This window comes from Heteronotia binoei, chromosome 1 (assembly GCF_032191835.1).
Source record: "Heteronotia binoei isolate CCM8104 ecotype False Entrance Well chromosome 1, APGP_CSIRO_Hbin_v1, whole genome shotgun sequence".
NCBI lineage: Eukaryota > Metazoa > Chordata > Lepidosauria > Squamata > Gekkonidae > Heteronotia > Heteronotia binoei.
In genome coordinates this window covers 6,480,217-6,498,866 of record NC_083223.1, presented here as the reverse complement: position 1 = coordinate 6,498,866, position 18,650 = coordinate 6,480,217, and the positions used below count along the sequence as shown (strand labels likewise).

At 47.3% G+C, this 18,650-nt stretch overlaps 1 protein-coding gene across 1 annotated transcript in view; it reads right to left on the bottom strand.

Annotated features, from left to right (window-relative positions):
- Positions 1-13,608: 13,608 nt before the first annotated feature.
- Positions 13,609-18,650, bottom strand: part of LOC132585696 (serotriflin-like) — a 39,070-nt gene continuing 34,028 nt past the window's right edge. The window contains exons 6-7 of the mRNA XM_060257568.1: positions 16,999-17,087; positions 13,609-13,736 (exon numbers count right to left, since the gene is read on the bottom strand). Of these exons, the coding sequence (XP_060113551.1) occupies positions 13,609-13,736; positions 16,999-17,087 (217 nt within the window). The remainder of the gene's footprint in view (positions 13,737-16,998; positions 17,088-18,650) is intronic.

The following is an 18,650-nucleotide window of genomic DNA, read 5'->3' as shown; positions in this document are numbered from 1 at the left end:
GGTTTGTCTCGAAGAAGTGATTTAAAGGGAAAAATGCCTTCTCCAAGCCAGCTGACATTGCAACGGAGGCTTCAAGGGCCACACAATATGCGTGAAAGATCTCCCTGTGGCTCCCAAGCTGCAGTTTAGCCAACCCTGGTTTATAATTTGTGGTGTTTATTTATCTACTGTGTCTATACTTCACCTTTCTTCCCAGTGGGGACCAAAAATGGCTTTTTCTTTTCTCCCCATCAAGCCACGGCTGATTTATGGCAGCCCCCCCCCCTGAAGGATTTTCAAAACAAGAGGTGGTCAGAGGCAGTTTGCCGTTTCCTTCCTCTAGGTGGTGACCCTGGACTTCCTTGTTGGTCTCCCATCAACAAGTTTGGTGTAGTGGTGAAGTGTGCGGACTCTTATCTGGGAGAACCAGGTTTGATTCCCCACTCCTCCACTTCCATCTACTGGAATGGCCTTGGGTCAGCCATATAGCTCTGGCAGAGGTTGTCCTTGAAAGGGCAGCTTCTGGGAGAGCTCTCTCAGCCCCACCTACCTTGCAGGGTGTCTGTTGTGGGGGGGGGGAGCTAAAATGAGATTGTGTGCCACTCTGAGATTGAGGGAGAAGGGTGGGGTATAAATCTGCTGTCTTCTTCTTTGTTCCTGTTCTGAAATTCTTCGTTGAAGTGAGGCGAGGGTCACGGATATTCCCCTTGACCTCTCAGGTAACGGAGCCAAAAACACCCATATCGCCAGCCTTCCCTTTTCGTTAGCCTAATTGATATGATGGATTATTGGCCTTCCCGAGTGGTGTGTTCCGCTTCACAGGACTGGGCTTAAATGTTGCAGAGAAGTATTGCCCTTGTAGGAGGTTACAACAGAGGACTCCCGAATACCTGGAGAGGCACAGACTGTAGCACATTTTGAAGAAGAAGAAGAGGAAGAGGGAGAAGATGAAGGAGAAGAAGAAGAGGGTTATGTTTCAGAAGGATTAGTGAGATGAATATACTGCACAAAGCTAAATAAATAAGGGATATCTATTTATGCTTATTAAAATGAGAGCGAGAAAACTTGCTTCAGGACTTTTGAGGTTACCCGGAGAGCCAGTTTGGTGTAGTGGTTAAGTGTGCGGACTCTTATCTGGGAGAACTGGGTTTGATTCCCCACTCCTCCACTTGCGCCTGCTGGCATGGCCTTGGGTTAGCCATAGCTCTCTTATCTGGGAGAACGGGGTTTGATTCCCCACTCCTCCCCTTGCACCTGCTGGAATGGCCTTGGGTCAGCCAGAGCTCTCTTATCTGGGAGAACCGGGTTTGATTCCCCACTCCTCCCCTTGCACCTGCTGGAATGGCCTTGGGTCAGCCAGAGCTCTCTTATCTGGGAGAACGGGGTTTGATTCCCCACTCCTCCCCTTGCACCTGCTGGAATGGCCTTGGGTTAGCCATAGCTCTCTTATCTGGGAGAACAGGGTTTGATTCCCCACTCCTCCACTTGCGCCTGCTGGAATGGCCTTGGGTCAGCCAGAGCTCTCTTATCTGGGAGAACGGGGTTTGATTCCCCACTCCTCCACTTGCACCTGCTGGCATGGCCTTGGGTCAGCCATAGCTGTGGCAGAGGTTGTCCTTGAAAGGGCAGCTGCTGTGAAAGTCCTCTCAGCCCCTTCCACCTCACAGGGTGTCTGTTGTGGGGGAGGAAGGTAAAGGAGATTGTGAGCCGCTCTGAGATTCAGAGTGGAGGGCGGGCTATAAATCCAATATCAAATCCAATATCATCCAAACACTAATCTTGGCCCAACCCTGCTTAGCTTCCAAGCTGTAATGAGCACGGGTGGTTTGCCGTTCCCTTCCCCTGCACAGCGACCCTGGTCTTCCTTGTTGGTCTCCCATCCGAGCACTAACCGTGGCCCCCCCAGCTTAGCCTTGTGACATCTGAAAGGCACAGTAACTTAAGCGATCAAATGAACTTCTGCATATGCAGCCCTCGAGGTAGGGTTGCCAAGTCCAATTCAAGAAAAATCTGGGGACTTTGGGGGTGGAGCCAGGAGACATTGGGGGTGGAGCCAGGAACAAGGATGTGACAAGCATAATTGAACTCCAAGGGAGTTCTTGCCATCACATTTAAAGAGACAGCACACCTTTTAAAATGCCTTTCTTCCATAGGAAATAATTAAGGATAGGGGCACCATATTTTGGGGCTCATAGAATTGGACCCTCTGGTCCAATCGTTTTGAAACTTGGGGGGTATTTTGGGGAGAGGCACTAGATGCTATACTAAAAATTTGGTGCCTCTACCTCAAAAAATAGCCCCCCCAGAGCCCCCAATACCCACGGATCAATTTGCTATTATTCCCTATGGGAATCGTTCTCCATAGGGAATAATAGAGTGCCTAGTAGACATTTCCCTCCCCCCCCACACGCTTTCTAAAGGGGGGGAGGGCCTCCAAACTAGGGAATCCCCTGCCCCCTCCCTCTCACACACACACACTTACCAGATCTTCCTCCGGACAACTCTACTTCCTGTGAAAACGAAAGCAAGAGAAAGGGAGGGTTCGTTCTTAGAAGCCCTTTCTGCTTCCTGCCCAGCCTTAAAGGGGCAGACATTTTGCAAACGGCTCAGGAGCTCTACAACATGAAGCCTAAACGTATGTTCTCCCCCCCCCTCCACCCCCCCACCCCCGCTTCCAGAGTTTTGAAGAGCGGGAGATGAGGCTGTGAACCCAGAAGCCTCCCGCCAGAGCGGGAGGTTTGGGAAGCCTACCTCGAGGTCACTTGGTGTGGCCCTCGGGGATTGCTGGACAGATACATAGATTGCCATGTGGCAGCCTCCCTGGGGGCTGGCTGGCCAGCAAGGATCGTGGGGCCCAGCCGCACTGTGCAGCAGCCTCTCCAGGGTCTGGCAGAAACCACACGGCCCAGATGTACTGTGCGGCAGCCTCCCTGGGGCCTGGCTGGCCAGCCAGAATTGCTGCAGGGCCTGGAAAAGTTACTGTCACAGTTCAGTTTGCACGTGATTATCCCAGAGGGTGGGGCTAATATGCTAATGAGGGTGTGACCTAATATGCTAATATTAGGGGATGTGGTCTAATATGCTACTGAGTTCCTGCTGGGCTTTTTTTAAAAAAAGCCCTGGACCTATGCATTTGCCTAGGGTGGCGGGCCGTGTGTGTGTGTGTGTGTGTGCCAGATTAGGCTCTCCCTGCATGACTTCAAATAGAAATACAATTATTTGCATTAATTTTGCTAGCCTGAATCGTTCTTCCTCAGCGGAGCACTGTTTTTTAAGCTGATAATTTTTTATGGCCCGCGAATGATGTTATAAATATCCATATGGCCCTTGGCAGAAAAAAGGGTTCCCCACCCCTGATGTAGAGGGGAAAAAAAACCTTTGAAATGGTTCCGAGTCAGGTTCTTTTTAATGTGAGAGAGTGCTTATGAGATATCAAGGGTATTTCTAATTGTAGGTTAGACCAGCTGTCCTCAACCTTTTTGGCAGCTGGGACCAGTTTCATGGAAGACAATTTTTCCACAGATCATGGAGGGGGGAGGCAATGGTTTTGGGATAATACAATTGTGCACTTCATTTCTATTATTATTATTACGGAGTTTTGTGAACAAAAAATTCTACTTGGGACCTACTGGCATCCAAGTTGTGAGCTACTGCGTAAATCGGTTTGTTCTGGGGGCATTTTTCCTGAGCTAAGATGAAAATGTATGAGGCAGAGGCTAAAAAACTGTGAATTGGCTCACACTAACTCAGCTGAGAGGGAATCCTGATTGTAATATATAATGAAATAATTATACAGCTCACAGACCGGTTGCTAACAGCCACGGACCAGTAGTGGTTCATGGCCCGGGGGTTTGGGACCCCTGGGTTAGACCATTGAATCATAGAGTTGGAAGGGACCTCCATGAGTTTTTTCGTAGAAAAAGCCCAGCAGCTGTCCAACATCTGACATTCATGTCTTGTGGCTCTCAAGCAGGGGTCTAGTCCAACCCCCTGCAGGGCTTTTTTAAAAAAAGAAAAAGCTCAGCAGGAACTCATTTGCATATTAGTCCACACCCCCTGACACCGAGCCAGCCGGAACTGCGTTCCTGTGTGTTCCTATTGTGCCTGCACAATGCAGGACATTCACAAGTACCTCCCCCTCACCTCCTCACGATCTGCCTAAATTCACAGGATCTTCATCGCTGTCAGATGGCCATCTAGCCTCTGTTTAAAAACCTCCAAGGAAGGAGAGCCCACCGCCTCCTGAGGAAGCCTGTTGCGCTGAAGAACCGCTCTAATTTTCAAGAAGTTCTTCCTAACATTGAGCCAAAAACTCTTTTGATAAAATACCTTTATGGCATTTGTAGAGTATGTTCTTGAATTTTTATTCTGTCTCATGCCGAACACTCATGCTGGGCAATAATGCTTTAAGGGCTTCAGTCTAGCTGTTAGTTCATGCTTCTGTTAGGTCAAGATGTTAGTCTGTTAGTCTGTCCGTAGCACTAGCAAAAAAGCAAGAGTCCCGCAGCACCGTAAAGACTAACAAAATTTGTGGTTGGCTATGAGTTTTCAGGAGTCACTTCTTCAGGTGCGGCTAGATTGCCAGTCCGTCTGTCTTACATGTTGGAAAATGAATTGATTTCAGATGCCAAAAGACAATAGCAGGCATGATTGGATCAGTGTGATGTGTTGAGAGGTGGTAGGCGTGGAGAAACCGGCATGGTAATGAGACAGGAAACCTAGGTCTCAGTTCATTCCAGGTGGATGCGTTCTCTTGAGCTTTGCTATCAGTTGCACTTTGGCAGTTTCCCAGAAGTACCTGTTCTGTTAGGGTGGGGTTTTTTTTAACATTTGGTTGCCATTTTGCAGTATCACAGGACTTCGTATCCATGATGGAAAATGCTGAGACCAACAACACAGCAAATAAACCAATTGCTTTTATTTATCCATAATTCATCATTTATTACTTATTTTTATTAATTTATTACTTTATTAATTTATTCATTATTCATCAACAGTTCAAAGAGCTTCCTGTGCGTTTGGGTCAAACTGTCGTTATGAAGTCTGAGTTCTCTGGTGGCTGTTTTTATACAGTCAAAGCTACTGAATGATAGAATTAAAAGTGGACTGAACAGACCGCGGAACCGTAAACAGAGTGCATATGACATACTAAAGGCTTTGGGGGTGGCTATTTTAGGGCAGTATAAAGTCGAATAAAATAAATACATAACATGCATACATACATAAATAACTGCACACCCCATTCCCCTATACACACAAATACACTGTGTTAACATGCCCACTATGTAAATGTCTCCCAGAGGATGATTGGAAAAGACGGTTCTCACATCAGTTATCTGGTCTCTCTTCTTTCTCTGCTTTATAACTTCTGCAGTCTGCTTGTGGGGAGGGTGGGATATACAAATAATCACAACAACAACAACAATAAATTGCTTTATGGTGGTGTGAGTGAAGAGAACTTTAACTTTGTCACCCCTTAAAACAAACAGGCTTTGAAATGAGCTTTCTGAAGAGGCCGGCAGGCTGTCTGAGATATTTTGTGACCGTCAACGGTCTGATGTTTTCAGAAGCAGCAAATGTTGCTGAAGTCGAAACTTCATCGAGTGCCGCAGAATGTAATTTTTGGTGTGGGGCTGATAAACCCTCGGATATTATCTTTTTACAGGGAGGCAGAGAGGGTGTTGTCTTGAAATAATATCTGCTAGAAAGTTTTCCACACCTGACAGAGAACAAGGCTCTAAGTGACTGTGAAAAGCTGTCTCTTCCATTCCAGAGTCAGTCGGTTAAAGCCAGATTTACAGCATGTGTCCTATTTTCGAGGTTGCTAATTTTATACGTAACACTTTTGTCTTTCTCCCAAAGTGGCTCAAAAGAGATTACCGTGTTATTTAAAACCATAGTAGAACAATAAAGCATGGACCTAGATGGCCCAGACTAGGCTGATCTCATCAGATCTCAGAAACTTCAGCAGGGTCATCTCTGGTTAGAACTTGTATGGGAAACCCCCAAGGAATGCTGGGATTGCTGCGCAAATAAAGGCAGTGGCCAACCACCTCTGTTAGTCTTCTCCGTTGAAAACCCTACAGGGTCACCTTAAGCTGGCTGTAACTTGACTACTCTTTACACCCAGAGAACAACAAAAGCACAATAATACTTGTCAGCAGGCCTCTTTTTGGGCAGAAGCTCACAGGAGCGGAGCTCTGAAACCTCTACATTTTATTGTGCTCTTTCTTTGTACCCCCCACCCCCAAATACTTGTTTCTGTGCTCCGTTGATCAAACCCCCTGTGAGAATTTTGCTGAACTCTTAAGATTTGGCATGCTTTCTAACATTTCCCCCCACAAAAAATAGGACAAGAACCAAAACATATAAAACGGACAGAAGGAAACCTTCCTCATGCCACTGTGGCCACATAGGAGGAAGTAATTAGAAGAGTATGATGGGAGTAAGGTTTTCTCATGACTATTATAATTCAAGAAGCATTTTTAAGGTAGATGCTGAGCTGATATGATTTAGTTCACCTTCTGGAAGAAACGCGTGGGCGGCCGCTGCCCAGCCAGCTCCCTCAGCATGAGTGGGGAGGGGGCACCCGCCCCCGCAGCGAGCTGGCGCCCCAGACGGCTGCCTAGCTTATCACGTGCCGGCCCTGCCTGCAATAGCAATACAGTCCTATAGATGCCTCCGCTAGCTGAAAATTCGCTGCGACTTTGTGTGTGGTCTGAACAAATAGCGATGTTCCACATTCTGAGTGTATCCTGCATTCCTGGACTTACCGAGATCCGAGGCTAATTGAGGGTCTGGTAAATGTGTCCTGAAGATGGAATGTATCATTCCGTCCCTTTCAGAAGAACCATGACTATGTATATCGGGTGAACCTCATGAAATTCATTTGACCTGTAGGTGTTGTCAAACATAATAATTGGACAGGGCTTCTGGGTTAGAGGTATATGTTTGGAAAGGAACATCAATCCACGTGTTACGAAGCAGACATTCACGCTGAATGTTAGCATGTTATGTTGAAGCCAACAGTACAAGACTACTTGATGTTGATGGGACTGGCTTGGAGCCAAGATAATGAATGAAGCGAAATGGGATTTAAGAACATAAGAACATAAGAGAAGCCATGTTGGATCAGGCCAACGGCCCATCAAGTCCAACCCTCTGTGTCACACAGTGGCAAAAAATGTTATATACACACATACACTGTGGCTAATAGCCACTGATGGACCTGTGCTCCATATTTTTATCTAAACCCCTCTTGAAGGTGGCTATACTTGTGGCCGCCACCACCTCCTGTGGCAGTGAATTCCACATGTTAATCACCCTTTGGGTGAAGAAGTACTTCCTTTTATCCGTTTTAACCTGTCTGCTCAGCAATTTCATCAAATGCCCACGAGTTCTTGTATTGTGAGAAAGGGAGAAAAGTACTTCTTTCTCTACTTTCTCCATTCCATGCATTATCTTGTAAACCTCTATCATGTCACCCCGCAGTCGACGTTTCTCCAAGCTAAAGAGTCCCAAGCGTTTCAACCTTTCTTCATAGGGAAAGTGCTCTAGCCCTTTAATCATTCTAGTTGCCCTTCTCTGATTTAAGAACATCAGAAGAGTCCTGCTGGATCAGACCAGTGAGGGTCCATCTAGTCCAGCATCCTGTCTCACCCAGTGGCCAACCGGTTTCTCTGGAGGGTCAACAACAGGGCAGAGAGGCTGAGGCCTTCATAAGAACATCAGAAGAGCCCTGCTGGATCAGACCAGTGGTCCACCTACACCAGCATCCTGTCTTACATAGTGGCCAACCGGTTCTTCTGGAGGTTCAACAACAGAGCATAGAGGCTGAGGCCTTCATAAGAACATCAAAAGAGCCCTGCTGGATCAGACCAGTGGTCCACCTACACCAGCATCCTGTCTCACACAGTAGCCAACCAGTTCCTCTGGAGGGCCAACAGCAGGGCATAGAGGCTGAGGCCTTCATCAGAACATCAGAAGAGCCCTGTTGGATCAGGCCAGTGGTCCATCTAGTCCAGCATCCTGTCTCACACAGTAACCAACCAGTTCCTCTGGAGGGTCAACAACAGGTTAGAGAGCCTGAAGCTTTCTCCTGATGTATCCTCCTGGCTCTGGGATTCAGGGGTTGACTGCTTCCAAACGTGGAGTTTCCTTATCTAAGGGATTCTCTGAATCTAAATCATGCCTTATCTATGAGATTCTCTCCTGAAAAAAATTAGAACTGATTTGTGAAACCTGTTCTATGCAGTGTCTTAGAGCTTGCCTTTTTGCCTACTCATCCGATTCCACATGCAGACTGTCGTGCCTCTTCCTGCCCCTCCTCTGGATTACAGCCAGACTCACTGTATATTATCAAGGGTGTCTGCAGATACATCTGTATTATCAGCAGTTGTATGTGGCTAGATTACAAGAACTGCCTATGAATAAGTGGATGTTGGAGCTCATTAGCATAACTCATTAGCATATGCCACCTCCCATCAGCCAAAAGACACCTGATGCAAGAAAGAAGAACCCCAGGTGAGTGATCCAGCCAGCCCAAGCAGGCCTCGCTCACCTGGGGCTCTCCCTTGGCCACCCCCTTCTTCCCACAGTCAAAAGGCCAGCAAGCCACCCACTTCCCTAAATCACATAAGAAGTGAAGAAAGGGTGGCGCGGGCTTGTCCAGGAGTTAATGAGGGCTGCTGGGGGCGCGGCAAAGCTCCTGGTGGCTGGCTGGCTGGCTGCCCGCTCTCCTAATCCAGGGACTGTTATGCAGCCGCAGCTACTATTCAATGGACAAGGTAGGTGGAGAGGAAGAGGGGGAACCCTCAGAAAGGTTCAGGAGCTGCGCTCCTGTGAGCTCCTGTTGAATTCAAGGCCCAGATAGATGACAGACCGATCTGTGAATCCCTTTCTGTGAATCCCGATCTGTGAATCCTATCTCTATCTATCTATCTATCTATCTATCTATCTATCTATCTATCTATCTATCTATCTATCTATCTATCTATCTATCTATCTATCTATCTATCTATCTATCTATCTATCTATCTCTCTCTCTCTCTCTCTCTCTCTCTCTATCATCTCTCTCTCTCTCTCTCTTTCTCTCTATCTCTCTATCATCTCTCTCTCTCTCATCTATCTATCTATCTATCTATCTATCTATCTATCTATCTATCTATCTATCTATCTATCTATCTATCATCTCTCTCTCTCTCTCTCTATCATCTATCTATCTATCTATCTATCTATCTATCTATCTATCTATCTATCTATCTATCTCTCTATCTCTCTATCATCTCTCTCTCTCTCTCTCTCTCTCTCTATCTCTCTATCTCTCTATCATCTCTCTCTCTCTCTCTCTCTCTCTCTATCTATCTATCTATCTATCTATCTATCTATCTATCTATCTATCTATCTATCTATCATCTCTCTACCTATCTATCTATCTATCTATCTATCTATCTATCTATCTATCTATCTATCTATCTATCTATCTATCTATCTATCATCTCTCTATCTATCTATCTCTCTATCATCTCTCTCTCTCTCTCTCTCTCTCTCTCTCTCTATCATCTCTCTATCTATCTATCTATCTATCTATCTATCTATCTATCTATCTATCTATCTATCTATCTATCTATCTATCTATCTCTCTATCTCTCTATCATCTCTCTCTCTCTCTCTCTCTCTCTCTCTCTATCTATCTATCTATCTATCTATCTATCTATCTATCTATCTATCTATCTATCTATCTATCTATCTATCTATCTATCATCTCTCTATCTATCTATCTATCTATCTATCTATCTATCTATCTATCTATCTATCTATCTATCTATCTATCTACCTACCTACCTACCTACCTATCTATCATCAGGCCGTGGGCACTTTGTGTGAATGCTCAGCCCACCCCCCTCCCACTCCAAAGGGGGGCCAGAAAGAGGCCGCCTCCTTCTTTCTTGCAAAGAGAGAAGGGAGGCAGCCTCTTTCCCGGCTCCCTTTGAAACGGGAGAGGGCCGGGGAAGAGGTGGGGTGGGCCAAGCTGTGCTTTCTTCGAGAACATGTGGCTTGGCCCGCCCCACCCTTGCCCAGTCCTCTCCAGCTTCGGAGGGTTCCTAGGCCGCCTCCATTCTTCACAAGAAAGAAGGCGGCGGCCTCTTTCCTGCCTCCCTTTGAAGCAGGAAAAGGCCGGGCAAGGCCAGGGTGGGCTGAGCCGCGCATTCTCGAAGAAAGAATGTGCAGCTCTGCCCACCCCCGACCTTGCCCAGCCCTCTCCCATTTCAAAGAGAGCTGGGCAGGCACCGCGGAGGTTGGCGTGAGAGAGGATGGGGAGGGGGCGCGTGCCCCCACCTCGTGGCAAGGTGGCACCCCAGGTGGTCACCTACTTTGTCAACTCTCACACACCAGGCCAGATCCATTGCTTTCTGATGAAACCGCTTCAAGGTTTTTGTATTGCCTTGCACAGCCTGGGATCGACATACCTGCAGGACCGCCTCTCCCCATACGAGCCCCGAAGACTGCTGTGATCTGCCAACCAATATCTTCTGACCATCCCCGGCCCAATGGACGTCTGGCTTGCCTCGACCAGGGCCTTTTCAGCCCTGGCCCCTGCCTGGTGGAATCAGCTCCCCATGGTGATCCGCGCCCTACTGAATTTACTTCCGTTTTGTAGGGCCTGCAAGACGGAGCTGTTTTGCCAGGCCTTCGGTCGAGGCAAGCGGACGTCCTTTCCTTCTACGGCTTGCACCATCTATTGCCCTCCCCCACAATGGGCTATAAAACTACAACGAGTTGAAATATTTGTGTGTTTTTTTCATCTGAAATATGCGCCTGCCCGCTTGTGTATATTTTTGAGCTATGTTTTACTCGTACATTATTGAGTTATTGCTATATTTTAACTGTTTTTTATTATGACCGTGATCTACCCTGAGTCCGTACGGGAAAGGGCGGAATATAAATCAAGCTAATGAATAAATGAAGTCTCACCTGTTATCTTTGCTTGGCTCTCTACTGCTGAGCTTCCCTAAAGGGACTGCAGCTCAGTGGCAGAGCCTCTGCTTGGCAGGCAGAAGGTCCCAGCTTCAACCCCAGAATCTCCAGTTAAAGGGACCAGGCGGTCCCTGATGTGAAAGATCTTTCTTTGCCTGAGACCCCAGAGAGCCACGGCTAGTCTGAGCTGATGATGCTGAACTTGATACGCTGAAAGTCTGATTCAAGATAAGGCAGCTTCGTGTGAGTTCGAAGGCAGCATAATCCCTAGGACGGCAAATGTCATATTGCCAGGGCTTTTTTTTTTTAGCAGGAACTCCTTTGCATATCAGGCCACACCCCTCTGAAGTAGCCAATCCTCCAGGAGCTTACAGGGCTCTTCTTACAGGGCCTACTGGAAGCTCCAGGAGGATGTGGCCTAATATGCAAAGGAGTTCCTGCTACAAAAAAAAAACTTTGCATATTGCAAAGAGTTGTGTGGCTTTGGTGGGCTTGCATTCCCCCCCACCAAAGACTACAGTAGGGGTCCCCAACCAATGCTCCCCCTAAGCTGTAAAGTCTTGTGGGCAAAAATTCTACTTTGTGAGTGACTGGCGTGAAAATTGTGAGCTACTGCATAAATTAGCTTGCTCTGGGGCCATCCTTCCCGAACGAAGTCAAAAATGTGTGAGCTGGAAGCTAAAAGACTGAGCTAGCTCACACTAACTCAGCTTAGAGGGGACCCTGTCCCCACAGATACCTGTTCTGGTGCGCACCAAAAGTTTTCAGAAAGTGGGCATGGCCAGGTGGGGGATCTTTGCCCAACAAGGCTTCTGATTGGCTACTGGAAATCTGTTTGGCTGTGCAAATTAAAACAGTGTTTCAGAAGCAGCTGCCTCCACAGTACGGGAGTAGTATTCTTTCTCTCCTATACCCCAGTGTCCTTTTTTTTTTTACTGCTTCTCTTGTCCCCCGTGTTTCGGTTTTCTCTCTCTTTCTCTTTCGTTTCACTCTCTTCAGGGGCCATTTTTGGCCTGTGTCGCCACCCTATGTCAGAATTCCAAAAGTGCTCACAGGTTGAAAAAGGGCAGGGATATCTGGGCTCTGGGAATCCAGGGCTTTTTTTTTTTTCCAGCTGAAACACACAGGAACACAGTTCCGGCTAGCTTGGTGTCAAGGGGCGTGGCCTCATGTAAATGAGTTCTTGCTGGGCTTTTTCTACAAAGTTTTAAATAGCCTACAGAAAGTGTCAGGGAAAGATGACTGGCTGCTTACGAGATGATCTTTAGCATAGGGCCAATCAAATGACCCTAGACCAGGGGTGGCCAACGGTAGCTTTCCAGATGTTTTTTGCCAACAACTCCCATCAGCCCCAGCCAGCATGACTGATGGCTGGGGCTGATGGGAGTTGTAGGCAAAAAATATCTGGAGAGCTACTGTTGGCCACCCCTGCCCTAGAAGACCAGAATCCTTCATTCCTCCCCCCCACCCCCAACATTAATAACAATTCCAGTAAGAATCTACAGGCATACTGTATACAGCACAATCAACCTTTATGGAAACCCAAGTTAGTAAGATCATGGCAAAACAACAACAACAAAAAATCGAAAGAACAAATTTGCATGTTTATTGATTTATTGGTTTCCAAGAAGATTAACATCAATTTAAACGAAGCGTTTTAGGAGGCTACCTACTTTTCTTTAGTTTGTTTCCCAAATGCATCCCTTTCAGAATTGCAACCGTTAGCACCCATTTCTTCTCCTAGTCCTCATCATCCTTGCTTCCAACACTTCACAATGGCTGTTTGGAAACTTAATATATTCCCTTAGTATTTTAGTAGTACATTCCAGTACTACTCCAGTATTCCAGTAGTACATTCCAGTCCAGAACAGTTGATGCAGTTAACAGTTCTGTCTGCCAGGAAGTGCATTTGGGGAGGAATGGATTGGCTCATGTCATGGGCTCATTCGGCCATCAGTGGTTGGTAAGGATGGAATTCTAGCAGGAGCTCCTTTGCAAATTAGGCCACACACCCTTGATGTAGCCAATCTTCAAAGAGCTTGCAAGGTTCTTTTTTGTAAGCTCTTGGAGGATTGGCTACATCAGGGGTATGTGGCCTAATATGGAAAGGAGCTCCTGCTAGAATTCCACCCCTGGTGGCCGGAATGATAACTTAGACTGGAGTAAGTTCTTCCATCCGAAAGAGACTTACCCCAGTGTAAGGAGGACTCATGCTAGAGGAAGTCTACAATCTTTGCTTACAGGAGAGGGCGGGGGCATAGCATAGAGATGGTTGCTTGCTTTACACTGGCAGTCCAGTGACATTGGTCCATAGACCTCCTAACTGGTGGCAGCGGTGGGATTGTCCATCAAAGTTGCTATGTAGGTTTTGGATTTGCTATTGTTGCTGTCTTTTTGGAATATCTTTCTGTGGGCGCTGTGTCTCTATTGACGTATTACATGTTTTGATTTACTTTCCCCACCCCAGAAATTACTCTCTTTCCCCCCATTCATCCTTATTAAGAACTCCTTGGCTTTTCAATGTTGGAAACGAATTCCAGTTGAAATGAATTGTCTGCTTATCCTACAACACGCAAAAGGACGGAGGGCATGGTTTTTAGTGAAAAGGTGTCTTCTTCAGCAAAGGAGAGGATTTCTGTCGAGCCAGCCCCTCTATATGATTTCAGTCTTGCACAGGCAAGAGGCTTCGCACCATTTCTTCACATCTTTGTGGTTGCATCCAGGAGAACGTGCTAAATCTTTACAGTTGCTATACTTATTCTTGTATTTGCAAGGATTGGCTGGAAACGAAAGGTCAGGGTAAACGAAAGCAAGACATCACTACAGACTACAACTTCCAGTCACCATCTTCAAGCAAGATCCAGGCAGGTAGCCATGTTGATCTGAAGCAGCAGAACAAAGTTTGAGTCTAGGAGCACCAGTCTCCGAGGAAGTGTGTGTGCACACAGAAGCTTATACCTTGAGTAATACCTTGTTGGTCTTAAAGGTACCCCTGAACTCCTACTTTGTTCTGCATCCTCAAGCAAATTCCTGGTTCATTGGATTCTAAATCTACAGGGCATTCACATAACACCTTTACAACTTTGAATCAGTACAGTTTCCAAAGGGGCATCACGTATCATAATGTACAGGGCTTTTTTTTGTAGCAGGAACTCCTTTGTATATTAGGCCACACCCCCCCCGATGCAGCCAATCCTCTTGGAGCTTACAATGGCCCTGTATGAAGAGCCCTGTAAGCATTTGGAGGATTGGCTACATCAGGGGTGTGTGGTCTGATGTTTATATTTATTTATTTATTCAAAGCAGACTCAGGGCGGCTCATAAGAGATCATAAGACCACTATTAATAGACAAAAGATAAAAATACAAGTACAAAATACAAATATGCAAAGGTGTTCCTGCTACAAAAAAAGCCCCAATAATGCAGAATGGAGAAGAACTCAGGACGTTTATATTACAGCAAAAAACATTCTTAGCACTCCAGGTGACTGTGGATATCCGAACTAGGCTATGACAGAGGATAACTGATCCTCTTGCAGCAGTAAGTGCAAGCCAGAGGGATGTAGTAGTTAAAGGGTTTGACTAGGATCTGGGAGAGCCAGGTTTGATTTCCCACTCATGCTGTGGAAGTTTGCTGGCTGACTCACTCTCAGCCTATCTCACAGGGTTGTTGAGAGGATAAAATAGAGGGGAGAGGAAGGAAGGAAGGAAGGAAGGAAGGAAGGAAGGAAGGAAGGAAGGAAGGAAGGAAGGAAGGAAGGAAGGAAGGAAGGAAGGAAGGAAGGAAGGAAGGAAGGAAGGAAGGAAGGAATTTTCAATAAGGAAAGGTTGTTACACGGAGGGAGGGAAGGAAGGAATTTTCAATAAGGAAGGGTTGCTACACGAAGAGAGGGAGGGAAGGAAGGAATTTTCAGTGAGGAAGGGTTGCTACATGAAGGGAGGGAGGATAGGAAGGAAGGAAGGAATTTTCAATAAGGAAAGGTTGTTACACGGAGGGAGGGAAGGAAGGAATTTTCAATAAGGAAGGGTTGCTACACGAAGAGAGGGAGGGAAGGAAGGAATTTTCAGTGAGGAAGGGTTGCTACATGAAGGGAGGGAGGATAGGAAGGAAGGAATTATCGATAAGGAAGGGTTGCAACACAGAGACAGGCAGTGGCAAATCACCTCTGATTGTGTCTGCCCTGACCTGAATGGCCCCGGCTCATCTTGGAAAGGAGTTAAATGGCTCTTGGCTCTCACCACGACCCTGATGGAGCTAGGCCAGCAAGATCCAAGACCAGCCCAGGTTGCAGTATCCAAATCAGTTTGCTTTTGCAGCAGCTGTCATGCTATTGCTGTCTTAGTAGAACTGGGCCACCTGCGTTTTCCTTTCCACTCACGCATCACTGGATCCTGCCCGTGGCCTTTAGCAGGGGCCATTTGGTAGAAAAATAGGTGGTGGAGCTCATTGGCATAACTCATTAGCCTCTGCCACCCCCGCCCAGCCAAAAGCAACGCGATGCAAGAAAAGAGAGCCCGGGGCAAGCGAGGCCTGCTTGGGCTGGCTAGAGATCCAGCCAGCCCAAGCAGGCCTCACTCACCTGGGGCTCTCCTGGGCCACCCTGCCCTCCAGTCAAAAGACCAGCAAGCCACGCCCCCCTTACCAAAAATCACATAAGAAGTGACACAGGCTTTTCCAGGGGTTAATGAGGGCTGCTGGGGGCGTGGCAAAGCCCCTGGTGGTTGGCTGGCTGCCCGCTCTCCTAATCCAGGGATTGTTATGCAGCTGCACCTACTCTTCAATGGACAACAAGGTAGGTTGCAAGAAAAGAGACGCAAGAAAGGAGAGCCCTGGGTGAGTGAGGCCTGCTTGGGCTGGCTAGAGATCCAGCCAGCCCAAGCAGGCCTCCCTCGTCTGGGGCTCTCCTTGCCCACCCCCCACAGTCAAAAGTTTCACAAGCCACCTGAAGCCCAAAATAACATAAGAAGAGGAGAAAGGGTGGTGTGGGCTTCTCCAGGGGCTCATGAGGGCTGCTGGAGGTGTGGCAAAGCCCCTGGTGGCTGGCTGGCTGCCCACTCTCCTAATCCAGGGATTGCGATGCAGCTGCACCTACTATTCAGTGGACAAGGGAGGTGGGGAGGAAGAGGGGGAACCCTCAGAAAGGTTCAGGAGCTGTGCTCCAGTGAGCTCCTGCTGAATCTGAGGCCTGGCCTTTTTGCACAAATGCACTTCTGGGCTGGACTGAAGCCCTTCCTCTGTCTGTACTGTCTACTATTCTGCCGTATTCCCCAGGTGCCAATTGTCTACACCTGCATCAGTGAGTTCTAGGGGTGCCAATCCCCAGGTGGGGGCAGGGGATCCCCCGGTTTGGAGGCCCTCCCCTCGCTTCAGCGTCATCAGAAAGCGGGGGGGGGGGAGGGGAGGGAAATGGAGACATATTCCCATTGAAAATTATGGAGAATTGATCCACAGGTACTTGGGGCTCTGGGGGGTTCTGTTTTTTGAGGTAGAGGCACCAAACCTTCAGCATAGCATCCAGCGCCGCTCCCCAAAATACCCTCCAAGTTTCAAAAAGATTGGACCAGGGGGTCTAATTCTTTGAGCGCCGAAAGAAGGTGCCCCTATCCTTCATTATTTCCTTTGGAAGGAAGGCTTTTAAAAGGTGTGCGGTCCCTTTAATTGTGATGGCCAGAACTCCCTTTGGAGTTCAGTTATGCTTCTCTCACCCTTGCTCCTGGCTCCGCCCTAATGTCTCCTGGCTCCACCCCCAGAGTCCCCAGGTATTTCTTGGCAACCCTAGTGAGATCTGTCCTCTAAGCAAATGCTTTCCAGTGATTAAATGGGGTTGCTACTCTCCGGGGGCACCTAGAGATCTCCCACTATTACAGTTTCTCTCTGGACAGTCAAGAACAAACTCCTTGGAAGAAAATGGCAGCTTTGGAGAGTGGACTCTATGGTATATATACTCTACTGAAGTTCCTCCCCTCCTCATAACCCACTATCTTTGGATCCTACCCCTCTCCAAAAGATACTTTTTTCCTAGCTGAAGCTCTTTGCACTTACTGCAGAGTTTGTTGTCGCAAGCGTTGGGGCAGTCCCCACACGGGCTTCCTGGTTCGTATGGAGTATTGATTTTGCCTACGATGTTTCCCCTGGAATGACAGATGTCAAGAAGTTACGATGGGTGGACAAACAAGGACGCAGACGTGCTTACTGTAATGCCATAATCAACAGCTAATTTTCATCCTTACAGAAGAGATATTGGTCAAAGTCTTCTGGGCTCCTTTGCACAACACAGATGACTAGTTTTATCAATAATTATTGCTATCCGTGCCTTTCCTGAATGTAGGTCTGTTTTTATAGTACACAGAGCTTTTTTTTTTTGTAGCAGGAACTCCTTTGCATATTAGGGTGCACACCCCTAATTTAGCCAATCCTCCAGGAGCTTACAGGGCTCTTAATACAGGGCCTACTGTAAGCTCCAAAAGGATTGGATGCATCAGGGGTGTGTGGCCTAATATGCAAAGGAGCTCCTGCTACAAAAAGAGCTCTGGTATTAAAAGATATTAATGCTCTCGAACAATAATCACAAATCAGTCATATTACAGTAGCTGTTCTCCTTAGGGTTGCCAATCCCCAGGTGGGGGCAGGGGATCCCCCGGTTTGGAGACCCTCCCCCCGCTTCAGGGTCATCAGAAAGCGGGGGGAGGGGAGGGAAATGTCTGCTGGGAACTCTGTTATTCCCTATGGAGATTTATTCTCGTAGGGTATAATGGAGAATTGATCCACGGGTATCTGGGGGGCTGTTTTTTGGGGTAGAGGCACCAAATTTTCAGTATAACATCTAGTGCCTCTCCCCCAAATACCCCCCAAGTTTCAAAAAGATTGGACCAGGGGGTCCAATTCTATGAGCCCCCCCGAAAAGGTGCCCCTATCCATTATTTCCTATGGTAGGAAGGAATTGAAAAGGTGTGCCGTCCCTTTAAACGTGATGGCCAGAACTCCCTTTGGAGTTCAATTATGCTTGTCACAGCCTTGATCTTGGCTCCACCCCTAATGTCTCCTGGCTCCACCCCCAAAGTCCCCAGATATTTCTTGAATTGGACTTGGCAACCCTATTCTCCTCTAGTGTTACCAAACTTGGGTGTGGCCTGGACTTCTCTCCCCAGGGTTATAACTGACCTCCAGACTACAGAGATCAATTGCATGGATGAACCATAGAGTCTATGGGAAAATGGAAAGTTCTGGAATGGTTACTGGGAGTCAGCACTCCAGGACTTGCATTGTTGTCTCCGTGGTGAACATATATGAACACATGAAGCTGCCTTCTACTGAATCAGACCCTCTGTCCATCAAAGTCAGTATTGTCTCCTCAGACTGGAAGTGCCTCTCCAGGGTCTCAAGCTGAGGTTTTTCATGCCTACTTGCCTGGACCCTTTTTTGGAGATGCCAGGGATTGAACCTGGGACCTTCTGCTTACCAAGCAGATGCTCTACCACTGAGCCACCGTCCCTCCCTATGGTATACCATAGAGACTTGGGGAAACTGATTGATAGTAGCCTGTAAAGACACCAGAGCCTAGAGGCCAAGTGGGGATTTTGAGGCAGCCATGACAGCTGGTGTTGTCCTCCTCTGAGACTTCAGATTGGGTTTCTCTCAACACTGAGAAAAATTTCACAAACGGGCAAATTTTTTTTTTTTAAAAAAAAAAACGT